Raw genomic sequence first — 15,822 nt, forward strand, 5'->3', positions numbered from 1 at the left:
TTTTTTTGTTTGGCGGTATTGTTCATTGTATTCTATAATAATTTGTTCAGGTGCAAGCAGAGTTTAAGAAAGCCTGGGAAAGATTCCAGCTGACATTTGAAATACAAAAGGACAGACGAGAGCGAAGTCGCTCATCAGTGACGCTCCTGACCAGTTTCAACAGCTCAATGTCGCAGCAGGTTGGGGGTTCAGCAGTTAGAGAAAATTTTCCAATTTAAAACTTTGGATAAAGCTGAAAAAGAAATGTGCAGCAAACAAATATTTTTTTTTTCCGACGCGTAGATTTAATCCAGATACAACAGAGTACTTATGGCAAAACTGAAATAAGAAACTACATGGTTTTGTTTTGATTAAAGTTGATATTTTTTATTTACAACTTAACAATTAAAAAAAAAAAAACTAATTTACCAACTGAGAGAATCAGCCTCGCCCAGGCCACCCTCTATCTTGCGGTGAAGTGTTTTATCTACCATCCCTAGTTTTATCAATTGGTCCCCCATTGTTTATCTATAATTGCCATTGTTTAACTATATTGTTCAACTTGCATGCTTTAATGGAGTTTACTATATTGTTCTATCAGGCAAGATTGTCCATTGGTGGTCAGAGCAGCAACCGTAATGGAACCTCAAAGACAAATGGCACTTCACTCCTGGTTGCGAACAACCACTCTGTGGAAAGTAAAGTATTCCCAGGATTCCATAAAGGAGACGTAAGTGAAGTTGGAAGTATTGGATGTCATTTAACAATACGCCTAGTTAACCTATTATTTGAATATAACCAGTAGTACTTATATGAATTCCAAATTGTATTTTCTCAAACTTCAATGTGGGTGTCTATGGTTAGACATCATAACGCGATAGTCTAAGTTTGGCAACACTTGGAATTTTGTTATGTACATTCAAATTCTTTTTAATTTTGATTTATTTTATTTTTTCAAGATTTCCTCGCAAAACAAAAGTGAAGCTGAAACGTCCTTTTCGAATCAAGCAAGCAATCCTCACAACAAGACCTCTGATGTGCAGGTGAAGTAAACATTTTGTAGATGTGGAATGTGAGGAATAAGCTGTTGCGTCTCCCAGTTAAAAAAATGTTCTTTTTGGTATTGGTTCAAATGTTGAATCAATGTCGACTTAAAAAAGACCCAGTTTGCTTCACGATGCTTCACGATGGTTATTTCAATTCATTACTGTTTTTTAAATTGTGTTGCAGACAAAGGAGGATTCTCCCATAATAAATAAACGTCCTCCATTCATCCGGACACAAAGTTCTACTTTACCACAAGGTAGTGATGTGATCCTTCCTATAGATGAAGACAGGGATCTGGAGGAAGCATTTGAGAGCGCCGTAGAAAAGCAAATAGCTTGTCCAGCTAAAAGCTTCAATCTTATCAACAAAGAAGCAGAAGAAGGCGTCCTTGATACACCAGACGACAGTGATTGTCACATGACAAAGGAGTTAGATGATGTGATTGGCAGCGAAGAAACGGCTTTGTTACGAAAGAAACGAAAACAAAGATCGCGAAGAGCAGAGTCGAAAGATTCTGGCATCTCTTCCGCCAGCACATTTTACGCAAGCCTCCAAAGTAGAGAGAGAAATCAATCAACATCCAACTCGGACTACTTGGGAGACAGCGAGGGCGTCGCCAGCGATGACGTCAGACATAGTAGCGACGGAGAAGGCTTTTTTCTTAAAAACAATTGTGGTGACGTCACTACGTCGAGCAAAAGCGACATTTCCAAAGATCCAAAAAATGTAACATTTTTGTCTGTTGTCAAAGAAAGTGGAGTATGACATCACTGGTGCGCTACTTTTGCGTCATCATAAGAGACGAAATCTTCAATTACTTTTGTCCACACATGCAGATTTATATTTTGTGCAATTTCAGCGTTTTCTGTTTACCACTAAAGAAAAAGCGTAAAACCATGTTACGACCAATATTGTAATATCTACACTTCAGTGGCGTACCGTGACCATGTTTTGGGTGTTCAGATCTTTTAGAAAGTTTTAACACTCTTTTGATTTGCACAGTGACTTTTTATATCTTATCACATCAGTTTATTTTGATATGATCTTAACAGTTATTAAGCAAACTGCAAGCGTAGTGCGTGTTGAACCTTGCTGAAAAAAATGAACACCCAAAAATGGTTACCGTGCGCCACTGCTAAATTTACGTTTTCACATAAAGTGTTGAGTTTTAAGAACTACTTGAGTCGCAACTTTTATTTTGAGGCAATGAAGGTTACAGTATTGCAAACTGTAACTGAACATCTACTGCTAAGGTTCATATTATCATCATATACTTTTAGTTTTGTTTCCTCTAGTATGAATAGCCGACTCTTTCAATTCACCGATTATTGCTCCTACTTTTTCAATCTCATTTTGTCCACTTCATCTTCTCCTTCAGTCCGGCATTATTTGACGTCTCTGTTTCCACTACTGGAGACAAAACCGAGTTTAGATGATGATGATGATCTTCAAATTCAATGCCTTACTGAAAAAAAATTCTCCTCAGCACAAGCCCGCACCAACTTGGTCCATTCGCCTTTGGAAGTTGGTCTATGGTACCCCTCATCTCTAGTATATCCGTAAGTTTTTCACTCTCTCTTCTTTCTCCCTTTTGTTTGTCTGATAAAATCAATTTGCTAACAAAGTAAGATTTTACACGGTATGATGCTTTGACCACTAAACATGAGTTTAGTATTTACAAGTTGGGCTCTTTATACACTTATACAGTATATTGATTACGACACAAGCAATTCTTAAATCTAGATTTTCAGTAGTCCAAATTCTCTTCAAAACTTGTTCGTTTGTCAACGCAGCGTTGCTCATTTGCCATTTGTGACTGTCTCCTGCGGAGTTCAGACTAATTTTATTTTCAAGTTTTCTGTGTTTGTCAATACGCTTTCCACCTGTTTCGTTAAAATCTTTTGATGTGGTGCGCATACAATCATTCGCAGAAGTCTAACACATTTTTTATTGCCATTTACATCGGTATTGTGTCTTTTAAATGGTTTTGATCACCTGGTATCAGTGTGTCTCAAACCTGTATACAGTACGCCTATTTGAGTTCTTACTTTTTTCCTTGTTGTTACCTAATTTCTTCACTTTGCGCATTGTAACCCATTTATTTTGCTTGTTCAATATCGCAACATTTTTGAGCAACATAAATTGCTTTTATTGAATTGAATTTCATTCCATTCTCATTTGTTTGAAACAAAAATAAAGTTTTTGTTATAAGCTGCCAGTGTTGCCATGTGTCCAGAGCTAAATAGAGTTATACTCTGTCATGAAAGACAACAAGATCCGATCAGTATCATTCCAAAAGTAGTGCCATGGGCGGCCAGGGGTAAATCGAAAACATTTCCATCAATGGAATATAAGAAGAATCACCAATACCCACTTGAGTGATCAGTTTTCAGCGACGAAATCAAATCTTCTCCAGATTGATCATGTTTCATCAGTTGTGATCTCCCATATAAACTCCCTCCATTTTGTCTGTTATGTCTTTTGCTTTCATTAAAACTTCTGGCATAGTTTTCATTCCCGTAATTTCTTTGACATTGTCAAATATCTAAAAGCATTCTTCTTTTTAAATTAACATAGATACTCTGCTGATAATTGAGTATCGAATTGTTACGCTTCTACATTGGTCAATGATCATCTTCGAAGATATTTTAACATGTTCGATGGTGGTAACGCTGTTCAACACTTCCGAACTATTTTGTAAGATTTTATAAACAACAAAGAAATTGACGCATTAGAAAAATTACGTCATTCGTAATCCTCTTTTGGCCGCTTTACATTTACAATGTGTTATGATGTAATATATTATGTATATTAGTTTACTATGTAGGCCTAGTAGTAGGTAATCCATTTTTGATTATAGAAAGTCCGAGGTGGCCGGATCTCTACCGCCTTTACGTGCCGCGACCGCCTTCACACCCTGTCTCCACATCGACCTGTCTTGCCTGTTCCATTTTTTTGGGGGTTCTTTGTTTTCTGCGACCATTCACTCGCAACTTCAGCGCTCTTCTCAAATAAATCATCTTAAAATCTGATTTTCTGGATGATACTCTGGCCTGACTCAGTCACTTGTGAGACGTCAACTGCGTAGCCGAATAGTGAGAACCTCCGGGCAACACTCGTATGACGCGGTCTTCGTACGAACATCGAAACGAAGCCGGTTCGACACCGCTCAAGAGTACCTGGTTGTGTCTGTGGGAGAAGTTGGAGAACACTTGGCATGCCGAAAGGTGGATAAGATTGGTTGGTTTGTCCTTTCAAGTTTTACTGTACGTTTGTCTTTGCTGGTGATCTTGCAATCTGACATTGGATCACAACGCCAAGGTACTTCCTGAAAGCTGCTGGCTGTTCAAACACTTTTTCACTGTAGGCTCACACATTTATAGTTGATGTGCGTATCCGAAAAGGCAAAAAATTCCTGTCGCTCACAATTTGATCAAGTTGAGATCAGTTGGTTTTCTTTGTACTTTTAACCGTAAAATTCTACTATGTAGTGGCACTTTTCTGATGGCCACTTTAGGCGAGTTCCACTATATTTTCCTTGTAATAACAATTTTATAGTTTCATTTATTGCTATACAACAGCTAAGATCTTTTAGCGACAGGACTCTATTTTAATTTTATGTCAGGTTTACGATATCGTCACATAAATTATTACCCGACTTATTCTCACTGGGGTATACAAGGAAAAACACAATCGGTACCGTTTTCAAAGTCTTCGGTTTGACCCGACCTGGAATCGATCTCAGATCTACCTGTAGGCTACGAAGCCGAATGTGAAACCATTTGGCCACTGAGCTGGTATATTTGCCTTGTAGCTAAAGTGTCAGGCTATTGCTTGGTTTATGTTAGTTAGAATGACGTTGTGTAACTGTATGTTAATATTAAATTAACTTGATCGCCTCAAGTTTACAAGAATTACTTGCGCCATAAAGTAAAATCAATCAATGAAAAGTGTGTTAAAACTGCTTGCTGTTCTACTACAGAGACTATCGACAATGTTTTTGCTTCTCCATGATGCAATATTAGTTAAAACACCACCTAGCACTAGGCTACTTTGTATTCGCATGTTGACATAACCGACTATCACCGGTGGAATAAGCAAGAAATTTTTGTGTTAGAATCAACCTGGACAAGCCCTTAAAAAGCGTCGTTGTAATTTGATTTGTCTCCAATTGATTTCCTTCATATCGGCTCACATCAAATTGCTTGAAAAGTTTATTTAATCCCCATATCTCGTATGTAATCTTGCATCCTTTGCTTTACAACTCTAAACGTGTTTGGACTTAACTTTTCTTGTGATCATTTATATTCCTGCGGTGACTTTCCAAACTTAATTTTGAACTTAATTTGTTATGAAGATGCGCATTGCCGTTGTGCGCAAAATGCGCCAATGAAAAAATAATTCTTCTGCTTTTGGTTTTATTTTCACACTCATCAGATGAAGATTAAAATCATCGCTACAAAAGTAAATAATCAGTGAACGTTCAAACGTTTTGGCATGTAAGGTTATAAAACTAAGGAAATACCATCGACCAGCGACACATTGTTGCTACATAATGTGAACTATCGCATGGTCAACAGGACAATAATTCATTCAAGATTAACAGTTTTGAAAGTTGATTGTGAGTGAGTGTATATAGTGCACTGCATTCAAATGATAACATTTGGTCTGAGTTTCATCACACATTTCTTCATCGAATAATAACTGAACTTCCAGTAATACCAATTAATGCCTTGAGCATTGATGACACCACCTTTGATGTAGAGTCCATTCAAGTTAGAGTGATGGCACGAGTCGTACCACCACGCTCCTTTCTTCTCAACAGCACAGTTGCCTCCAGCCCATTTGTCATTATCCTGATCTTTGGTGGTGAAGGAATTGTTCCTATGACCATGCATGAGAGCATCGCCTGCGAAAGATCAATCTTATAAGAAACTGCAAAAAAGCATTTTGCTCATATGACTATTATTGTTGTTGTCGAAGTACTCCCAAGAAATCATGCGGTATGCTTGTGTTCAAGCCACATCGTCACTCGACTGCATTCAGAATAAAGATTGTTGGGCACAAAGCGCTTAAAGTTTTTGCCTTGAATCAGTTTTGATTGAATCTTTATCCTCGGACTGGAAAAGCTTCTTTGAGAGCTTAATCCTGGCAGTTTTGCATACTTGTAGATGCTTTGAATCACTGACGCAGGCCCGGTCACCGAGATTGACAGAGTGAAGTTTCCGATTGTTGAAGTGTTGTTGCCAGGGAACTATTCCATCCATTAGATACTGCTGCATGGAGAGCAGTCCTTAACGTGCGTTGCTCAAGCGCACACTCTGAGAGTCGAGCCAGCGCCGCTTGATCTTGAAGCTTCTTCGTTCCAGAAGTCACACGCTAACCAAGTGAGCTATTGGGGCCATAGGCGTAGCCAAGGGGGGGGGGGGCGAAAGGGGCCATGGCCCCCCCAAATTTTCCAAGTTTGGATTCCAAAGTTGGGCCCTTTGTTCAAAATGTAATAAAATTTGTAGAAATTTATAACGTTTTCCAAGACATCTGGCTATCAACACCCCCCAGGACTTGTTTTAGACACACAGAAAGACACCAATAAATTTTGAAAATCGTAAATCGCGCAAAGTTTACGCGATTTACGTTTCTTTGAACTAATATGTGGAAGCAATTTCAGAATGGCTTACTGCATTGGATTTTTGTGTAGTTATTGAGTTTATGTGTAGCTGAGTTGTTGGTGTTCTCTAATTTTAGCGGCAGTTTTTGCCCGTTCGTGTGTAAGAGCTACCTTTAATAAGTTAATAGCTGTTTATCTGCTAATAAACTTCATACAAATATTACCCTAAAAGTGTTTCCAGAAAGCGCTATAATCCATTATTTGAGTGTAATTTTTCAAAATTTTTCCGGGAGGGCATGCCCCCGGATCCCCCTAGAATACGCGTGCCTTCGGCACGCTCTAACCCCCACCACTTTCATTGCTAATTCCCTTGGTCAACCCTCCAGGATACGCCACTGTACATCAAATGGCGATGGCTTAAACACTTTGTTGTTCTCTTCAATTCATTAAATATTTGGCCCCCTCCAAATTTTTTTTCTGGCTACGCCACTGATTGGGGCGGACAATTTTATCTTTCACCTGCCGATTTGTTTGTTCAGTGAATCTTGAAGCTAACAGTGGAAACTACTTAGCAGTGAACACGGGTTGGTGGTTCACTCTTACGTCACCTTGTCATCCACACAAGAAATGTTAAATTATATAATCTCAGCTGTTTTCAAAAGGTCTTGTCACCACTTTGTAAAATGAAATTTAGATATTCAGGTTCAATAAATGTCTACAATTTTAATGACGTAATCTTAGCCTATCATGCTGCAGTTGCAAAGATACAAAACCCCTATTACATCACAGAAGTTTGCTGGATGGCCAATTCACCTGCTGTTCCTGTGTAGCCAGTCACGGTGAGTCTGTAGTTTGTTGTTGCATCACCAACATAAAATGTGCTGAAAAATAAAACATGAAATAAAGTGATCGTGTTTGAAAAGAACTGAAAGCTTGAAAACAAAGCAATAAATTGTGGTAGTTTAACTTCATTTTGCTTCAATGACATACAATTTGCTGCTATGCAGGGCACATTTTCTAAATATCAATGACAGTCAAAATGATAGAATGACGACTGACTTTATGTCCGCATGGGATACCTGTATTCTGCATAAGCCTTGTTCCCGTTGAAATCCTCTATGTCTACTCGTAAACGAGTGGATCTAAGAGACGTTAAATGATTCAAGTCACTCAAACCTGAATCAAGAAATCAATCAGTCACATCATAAATGCCTTATTTCATAACGTGCTTCATCATTAATAACGTCAAGCTATCATATTACTTATTCAAGGTAAATGTGCGACAGAGTCCAAACACAAAAATATCATGTTTTCTATAATAATTTATTATTTGGACTCTGTCATAGGGTCTGGAGTCGAACCAGGGTCGTTGCGACATTAGTCAATAATTTAGATTCGACTAAATTAGTACGTTATAGTTGCTTTACTATATGGCTCAGGGCGCTAACGATTATATGTAACCTTCCAACCATATTTGGTGTCCGAAACGAAAAAGTTAGTACTAGCTACAACCTGCGATATGCCATCACGTCAATGAACGGAAAAGATGACAAAGTCTTAAAGGGTTGTAAGCGAGCAGATATAACCAAGCAAGCAAAATTGGTTCTTTTTGGATTGCTGCAACGTCTGCAGATTTTGAATCAAGGTAAAAAGCACTAATCTTACTGGTTGGGAAGTGTTCATGTAATACGGTGCACGCAAGCAACTGGGAGTACAATGCAAAACCTCTGAGAAAACTAATTTAGAAGCAAGCAACACATGGAATGCTCACCAAGCCAAAATTCTGCATTTTTATGGCCAAAACCTTGTTGATATTCCCGCCACGTTCTATAGAAATCTACAATGCCTGTGTCCCGTCGTTGGAAAATCTAAAATAAAACAATTATGGTTAAAATTACACTCATTTTACAAAACAAAGTTTTATCTCATTTGCTTCTCCTTGAAATAATTAAAAGGTAGATCAATTTTGTGACTGCCACGTAGATGTTATGCAGCAGACCATTATTTTCACCTATACCACCTAGGGTTTTGTTCTACCATACTATTTTGTGACCTGGGAAAGCGGAGAATTTTTATCGGTATGTCGTGATTCGGAAATGTTTTGGAAAGTCGAAAAACAGGAAATTGAAGAAGTTAATAAATTCTAAAAAAATTTGTTTTCCGATGGCAAGATTAAAATCCGTTTGTCAATAATTTCATAATTGCACTGTAGGCTATTTAGAATAATTGGCAACTTACAAGCCAATTATAACCATTCTTCTGAAACTCGCAATAAACCTGCACAACCCTCCCATGGATAAGTATGTTGTAGGCTCCATCGACCCTGTTCCCCGCGTGGTATACGTCATCGCAATCGTCATTGCTGCCCGTTGGAATGCCTGGAGAAAATATAGATCACAGCTCCCGTTTCTGGCCGGTTTCCGTCATGCGAGCATAATAATGTTTACAATGATAACAGTAAAGAAGGCTACAAAGCTAATCATCTATCTCACTACAGTATAATAGGTAGACAGGCTACATTGCTAATCATAGAGTGTCACTGGTAATGAAAAATCCTTTCCGCTGTTTTAGATTTTCAGTTTTCCACATAAAGTTAAACGTGAAGTCCATTGTACATTGGATATGATACAACTACGCTGCTGCTGTGTTATTAACAATCTACCTATCTGTTGTAGTAAGTAGTCTAAGCACTGTGTATAAATATCATTGTTTTCAAAAGCTTTTAACTCTAAAATTTATTTCAAATTATTAAATTCCGTCAAAAGTAAGCGGGTTGCTTCAGTGGCAACGGATCACTGTAGCTATGCTCACTGCGTTGCACTGCTCCCATAAAAAGAGTTATGATAACGTGAAAGTATTGTCGAGAATGATGGAATAAGCTGAAGTGTTAGACAATGAAGGTTACTATTTTGAGTAGTTTTGGTTAATTTCAAAGCTTGGATAATTGATGTCATTGGCAAATAGCCATCCTTACCTCCGGACGGAACCCAAGGAAGCCAGGCAGGAGGACCAACTGATGGGGGTCCAACAGGAAAATTTGTGGGTGGGCCGCTGACGAAAGGAGGTATAATGGGTCCTGCAGGGTTTCCGAAATTATTTGAAGCCACGAAACTTGAACCTAACGAAGCAAAAGAATATGCTTTCCATCAGCTGACTAATGATTTATCACAGTCACCAACACAAACTGAAATTATCATTTATTTATTTCATTTGGAAAAAAGTATTCTACGGATGCCAGAGATCGGAAATCCAGCACCTTGGATCTTATCGAGAGGAAAACAAAATGACGACCACTAAGAAAACCTCAAGAAGTGAAGATTGATGATTTACATCAAATGTAGGCTACATATAATTTTGTAGAATAGCATTAAAAGTATTAGAAGCATTAGAAGTATGGGCTAGTTATCACGTGTCCCCAAATGCTAAAACACATACCGAAGAAGATAAAAATAACTTTTGCAACATTATTACAATTTCGTTACTATTATAAAGTGTTTACAAGGACAAAATATTTTATTTTTTTGTAATACCTGTGCAGTGTTGTGTCATTGCATCCACTTTTTGTTCTATTCTGGATATCATCAGTTGTACATCGTTGTCACCGCAAAGAAATACAGCAGGATTGCTGAATCTTGCCAATACCAGCAACATGAATAGCGTTCTATAAGCAAATTCTCTCATACTTCAGCTTCACTTAATTATTTTTCAATACTCTTCCACAGCTCGATGTATTTGAAGTGTTTTTTCAAACGCAAAAGCAGTAACCTATGATCAATGAAAAATATTCGTTTTGAAGGGAAGTGGTTGAACTTCTCGGAAATGTTTGGTCAACTTCAATTAAAATTACAAAACCGGAAATGCAAAAAATAAGTTCTTGTTTGACAAACGTTTGGTAAACTAAACAGTTTTCATCATCAGCGTTGCTATAATTGAATGAATGATTCAATATGTTGCTGTTTCACTTCTTAATTAATCTGAAAGTGCAGCAACAATCAACAAATAATGCACGACATTTAAACAAGGTTGGTACAAGTGCACATTTCAAACTTGCAGGGTAACAGGAAACTATTTTTCGCCGGTTCATGTCCAAGTTGTCATCACATTTATATGATTAGACCGTCAAATAAGATATATCGTGAAGATAAGAAAAAAACGAAACACCCCGTTTTGAAAGGTGCCGTCAAAGGAAAGCACTATATCTCATGTCTGTCTGTAGAAGTCGGCAGTAAAACGTTTCTAACCAATGACAAGAGATAACAATTGCTTGATTACTACAAGTGTGCTTCTCTCTGTTTTAGTTTTATTTTTTTGCTATTTGTTTTTTGGGTTTTGTGGCCGTACTAACTACTGACATATAGCCTACTGCGTGCTTTTTCATTCAGGCACGTTTTAAACCTTTTAAGGTTTTGCCACCTTTTCCCGTTTGTTAACGTGCTGGTAGGTCTATATCGAATTTTGTAGTTCATATCTTTTTAAACCATAAACAGACATAACTAAGCAACAACACTACATTTAACATTATAAAAACAAAAAACAACAAGCGAACGTTTTCGGCTAGTCATATAGCCCTTTTCAAGCCTATAAGAAAAATACATTATTGAAAGAAATGCTAAAGAATCATATAGTATCACAGCAAAAATATGGTCAAATCTAAACATTTGAGAAACTGCCTCGCTCACACAAAATGATAACTGAAAATGTGTGAGCGAGGCAGTTTCTCAAATGTTTAGATTTGACCATATTTTTGCTGTGATACTATATGATTCTTTAGCATTTCTTTCAATAATGTATTTTTCTTATAGGCTTGAAAAGGGCTATATGACTAGCCGAAAACGTTTGCTTGTTGTTTTTTGTTTTTATAATGTTAAATGTAGTGTTGTTGCTTAGTTATGTCTGTTTATGGTTTAAAAGAGTTACCTCTCTACCCAAATTGTATTATATCTTTTTCTTCCCGGACGCGTTAATGACAAAAAATAAAACTATTGATTGAAAACATTTTATATCTCTTAACATTGTGACTGAAAGCGTGATTTTATCACCACCGTCATGTAGAGTGACCAAGAAACATAGTTTTCGCTGTAAATGTGTCGCTAAATAAATGCCATTATTATTATTACAAATCAAAATGGAAAGTGAGGTGATACAATGCAACCACCGTATTTATTTAACATCGAAGCAAGAAACAAAAATTAGTTTGGTTTATGTTAGTATTTTTTGTTTTCTCCCCTAAGCGTCAAACACACGAGTTGGTATGAAAAACATGAATCATCTCATGGCTGCATGCGGTCCTCGGCTTGTACGCCATGCAGGCCTGGTGTAGGCTTTTTAACCGTGCACCAGGTATTTGGGCTCATGAACCAAGCTTTAAGAACATATTTGATTTAATGGTCCGAGTTTTTCAAATTAAACTGCGTGCATTGGTTTCCCTGTAATAAAACCTCATGTAAGCCTATTGAGATATAACCGTCAAATTGTTTCGTGTTATTGGCCCTCAGTAAACTATTGCATTTATTTATACAAAGTGTGGTTTCATTTGAAACTGGGTATACAGACTTTGCGTTTGTATCACTTTTGCAAGCTGAGCTAAAGAGTCAGATAAACTTCAAATACCACAGATACAGTAACCTTCCTCTTGTTTCAAAGTCACAACACAATGGTCATAATGAGCATTTAACAGTCATAGTCACAGTTACAATGAGCATTTAACTTCTCAACTCAACATTTTACTTTTCAAGCTACACAACACACTTCCATCACTGCCGCCTTTGCTGCTGAAACCTCAAACTTTTATCTTGGCGCGTTCCACTAATATTTTTGTGGTAAACGTTGGGTGGCTTAAAGACTACTAAATATTTCTTAGTTTGCACTGGGGATGTCTGGTTCAACTTACCCGCCGGTTCAACTTACCTCATCCTCTTCTAATGCTAAACTTGTACTTTACCTCGTGGTTTGACATTTAGCCCGTAAGTGTGTTTGCATCATTAAAATCTTACTTTTTGCTTTCCAAGAAATATATCTTAGCGCTAATACAACAAAAAAACTCTTCACAGCTGTGTGAAATTAATTAAAAGTGAACTATAGTTAAAAATCTGCAAAAAAAACAACTGCTCAGACTGATTATCTAATTTTGCTGTGGATGGACTTCGGCTATTTTTTTGTATTTTTTAATAAATCCAACTTCAAGAAAGTTTACAACAACGCATTTGCAAATGTGTTGAAACGACAAGACTTCAACAATCGGAAACTTCACTCTATCAATCTCGGTAACCGGGCCTGCGTCAGTAATCCAAAGCCTCTTTACAAGTATGCAAAACTGCCAGGATTAAGCTCTGCAAGAAGCTTTCCCAGTCCGAGGATAAAGATTCAATCAATCAATCAATCAAACACAACTCCAACTGATTACAATTACGTGCAATAAAAAGTGTCTTTTCACAACTTTTCATTTAAAACTAATTTGTAACAACACAATAATTGGCTGCGCTTTGATGAAGAGCTTACATTGTTGTTTTTCAAGCGTACAAATCTAAACAACAAAACCGGATTTATCGCTATTTTCTCGAGAATCACACAAAGTAATTACAAAAATTGTAGATTTTTTGACTCAACATTAGGCTTTGGTCATAAAAAAGAAGAAGTAAATTTTCAAGACAAAGAGAGTTAGTAATTAAATTGTTTTTATGCTGAGACTGCAACCGGTTCCTCAACTAAGCACCAGACATAAGAACAAAAAGTCGATGCATTACAACTCAACAAGTAACAGATAACAGAAGGTGTGAAGGCTAAACGGTCAACGCGAAATGAATTGGTTAGAAATTGTGTGACAAAGAAGAACATACTTGACGCAATTTGATCACGTGCCTTTTTTCAAAAACAAAACAAAAAAATCTTTTGCCAAATTTGCTCGTCCGCTTACTCTCCCCCCTGTATTTCGTCCTAATCGATGGCATTGGACACACTTGACTTCTTCAGCAGTAGATTAAAGAATACAAGTTTTATGTGGTTTTCAAAAACTAAGAAAATAATAAATGCAATACTTTAAACTGAACATATTGCTTTTCGACTGGTAAACAATTGTATTACTTGATTCCAGTGTCAATTCAAATGTACCTTGTACGCCACAAGACGGCGCTCTTCAACTAGAGTATCTGTTGGACTGTGGAATGCACTACATGGGTCCAGCATGAGCAGTAAGAGGTACATAGACCCAGACAGAAAAATCCGTCACTTTTACTGTACATTGATTCAACGGCTACAGACGTTGAATCAATGTAAAAATGACAGATTTTCCTGGTTGGAGAGGTTTACCAAAAATTGTAGATGTGTATGACAAGATTTGCAAGCATCATTTCTGTTGTTGAGGCATGAACTAATCATTCGACATTAATGATTTGTCAGAAATATGACTAATATACCAAATCAACAAATACGTAGGTGGATCTAATCAATCACAATGCACAGAGGTGTATGGCGGAGCAGCAGGCATGAAATTAAAAAAAGGTTTGAAGAACACTGCAATGGCATAGGGGGAGGTGGAAACACATTGAGGGTGCCTTCCGACATTTCACTAGACGACTATGCAACACAAACTATGCAAAAATTGTTAAACAATTAGATTATGGAAATCCTTATGTGGTCATGTAAAAATATTTCGAACTTACCTTTGATTTTAAACCAGATCTTGTAACTTTAAATTCTCGAGAGGTCTAATTTTGCATTTGATGAATGTGACATGTGACCAAACACAAAGTGAACGTTATGAACACGAAATCATTATTGGGCGGAAAAATACACAAAAACTGACTAAACCAAGGTAAACGTTGCAAAAATTTTCTAGATGCCATCCTCAGACCCCCTTGCTAAAACATTTGGTTTTTCGAATATCAACTTATCTGCTATTAATTTTTTCTTGCAATTTTTCAGTTTTTAAAACCCTAAATGGCCTCTTTCAAATTTTCTTTAGATACATACTGGGTTTGATAGAATATTATCGGACATCTTAAGATCTAAATTAGGGCATCGTGTAGAAAGTAGTTTTTATCAAAATTACTAATTTAGTTTTCTTCATTGTTAACTCTCTTCGCTTCATTCCCGGATGCATGGAAAGGTCATTGTGTTTAAGCGTTTGCAACGTGACTCGCTAACATTTGATTCCACCTGTCACAACATGTCATGGTGAAATCCCTGCTGTTCATTCCATGATTCTCTGTGAAAATTCCCGACAGGAAGTAACATGAATAGTAATATCATCTGTCCTCGAAATTTTGAATGTCTACGTAGCAAAATTGCTGATAGCGTACAGCAACTCTTATTATGACTTAACAATAACACACCAACAAAACTGGTGTACGGTCATATGTCACAGCAGGCTGCAGCGCAGGAAGGGTTAAATTACTTATTTTACAACTGATAAGGAAGTAAAAAAAAACTTTATGTTTCTTTTAAAGAAAACTTTGATGACAACAAAAGCAAGGAAATTTTTCTTCACTTTCTACAGTAATTGTAGGATCATTGAGTACAATATGACGCCAGTGCTGTGGAGTCGGAGTCGAAAGGACTTTGTTTGTCCGAAGTCAGAGTCGTAAAAAACAAGCCAGCTCCGATTCCGACTTGAAGCAAAATGATAAACAATAAAATTTTTGTTTGCAATTTTCTTTTCAAATATTGTTTATAGTTCTCCGCATTGAGCTTTACAAATTCAAAATAAAATATAAATGTTTGTTCCAGTTGCCGTTTCAGTTTCGCTCACAACTTAAAGTGAAACTAAATTCCGAACACGTCGGAGTCTTACATATACGTTGGACTCCACAGCCTAGATAACCACATGATGGAACGTTGCTCAAATATCATGACAACCTTAGATAGTGGCTATTTGAACGTGGGTATGACATGTAGCCGATTAGAGACCTAAAAGTTAACAATTCCTCAGTCTGTAGATGAATATCTCTTCTTTGATTTAACGTAGCCTTCAGCGTTTTGTAAAGAGAAGTTTTTTGTTGTTTTGGTCATATGGCTTGCAGTAAGAATTCTGTGCATTAGTTTATTTTTCTTGGTAATGTTTGCGTCTGAAGAATCGGCTGTAGGCTATATCGCCGCATTGATACAGAACACAATTACATTCGAACACATGGTTCACATTTTTGTACTCATTTAACAATATAAAAAACAATGTACGTTTAGGTACACATGCA

General features: G+C 37.1%; 2 protein-coding genes across 2 annotated transcripts in view; one reads left to right on the forward strand and one right to left on the reverse strand.

The window, feature by feature from the left end:
* LOC145770565 (parathyroid hormone 2 receptor-like) overlaps positions 1 to 3,241 on the forward strand; it is a 42,791-nt gene extending 39,550 nt beyond the window's left edge. The window contains exons 14-17 of the mRNA XM_082582251.1: positions 51 to 179; positions 581 to 709; positions 939 to 1,022; positions 1,210 to 3,241. Coding sequence (XP_082438377.1) covers positions 51 to 179; positions 581 to 709; positions 939 to 1,022; positions 1,210 to 1,791 — 924 coding nt within the window. The 3' untranslated portion in view covers positions 1,792 to 3,241. The remainder of the gene's footprint in view (positions 1 to 50; positions 180 to 580; positions 710 to 938; positions 1,023 to 1,209) is intronic.
* Positions 3,242 to 5,447: 2,206 nt separating this feature from the next.
* Positions 5,448 to 10,415, reverse strand: LOC145771335 (microfibril-associated glycoprotein 4-like). Its single transcript, XM_082583083.1, has 7 exons — positions 10,165 to 10,415; positions 9,609 to 9,752; positions 8,873 to 9,012; positions 8,406 to 8,502; positions 7,714 to 7,810; positions 7,448 to 7,515; positions 5,448 to 5,935 (listed from the first exon to the last, which is right to left on the reverse strand). The coding sequence occupies exons 1-7, from the start codon at positions 10,313 to 10,315 to the stop codon at positions 5,676 to 5,678; spliced, it is 957 nt and encodes a 318-aa protein (XP_082439209.1). The 5' UTR covers positions 10,316 to 10,415; the 3' UTR covers positions 5,448 to 5,675.
* Positions 10,416 to 15,822: the final 5,407 nt, after the last annotated feature.

This window comes from Aplidium turbinatum, chromosome 5 (assembly GCF_918807975.1).
Source record: "Aplidium turbinatum chromosome 5, kaAplTurb1.1, whole genome shotgun sequence".
NCBI lineage: Eukaryota > Metazoa > Chordata > Ascidiacea > Aplousobranchia > Polyclinidae > Aplidium > Aplidium turbinatum.

Coding starts and splice junctions, on each gene's coding strand:
- LOC145771335 (XM_082583083.1), bottom strand. CDS start 10,315: ATGAGAGAATTTGCTTATAGAACGCTATTCATGTTGCTGGTATTGGCA. Junction 9,753..10,164: donor AATGACACAACACTGCACAG/GTATTACAAAAA, acceptor TTGCTTCGTTAG/GTTCAAGTTTCGTGGCTTCA. Junction 9,013..9,608: donor TCCTTGGGTTCCGTCCGGAG/GTAAGGATGGCT, acceptor TATTTTCTCCAG/GCATTCCAACGGGCAGCAAT.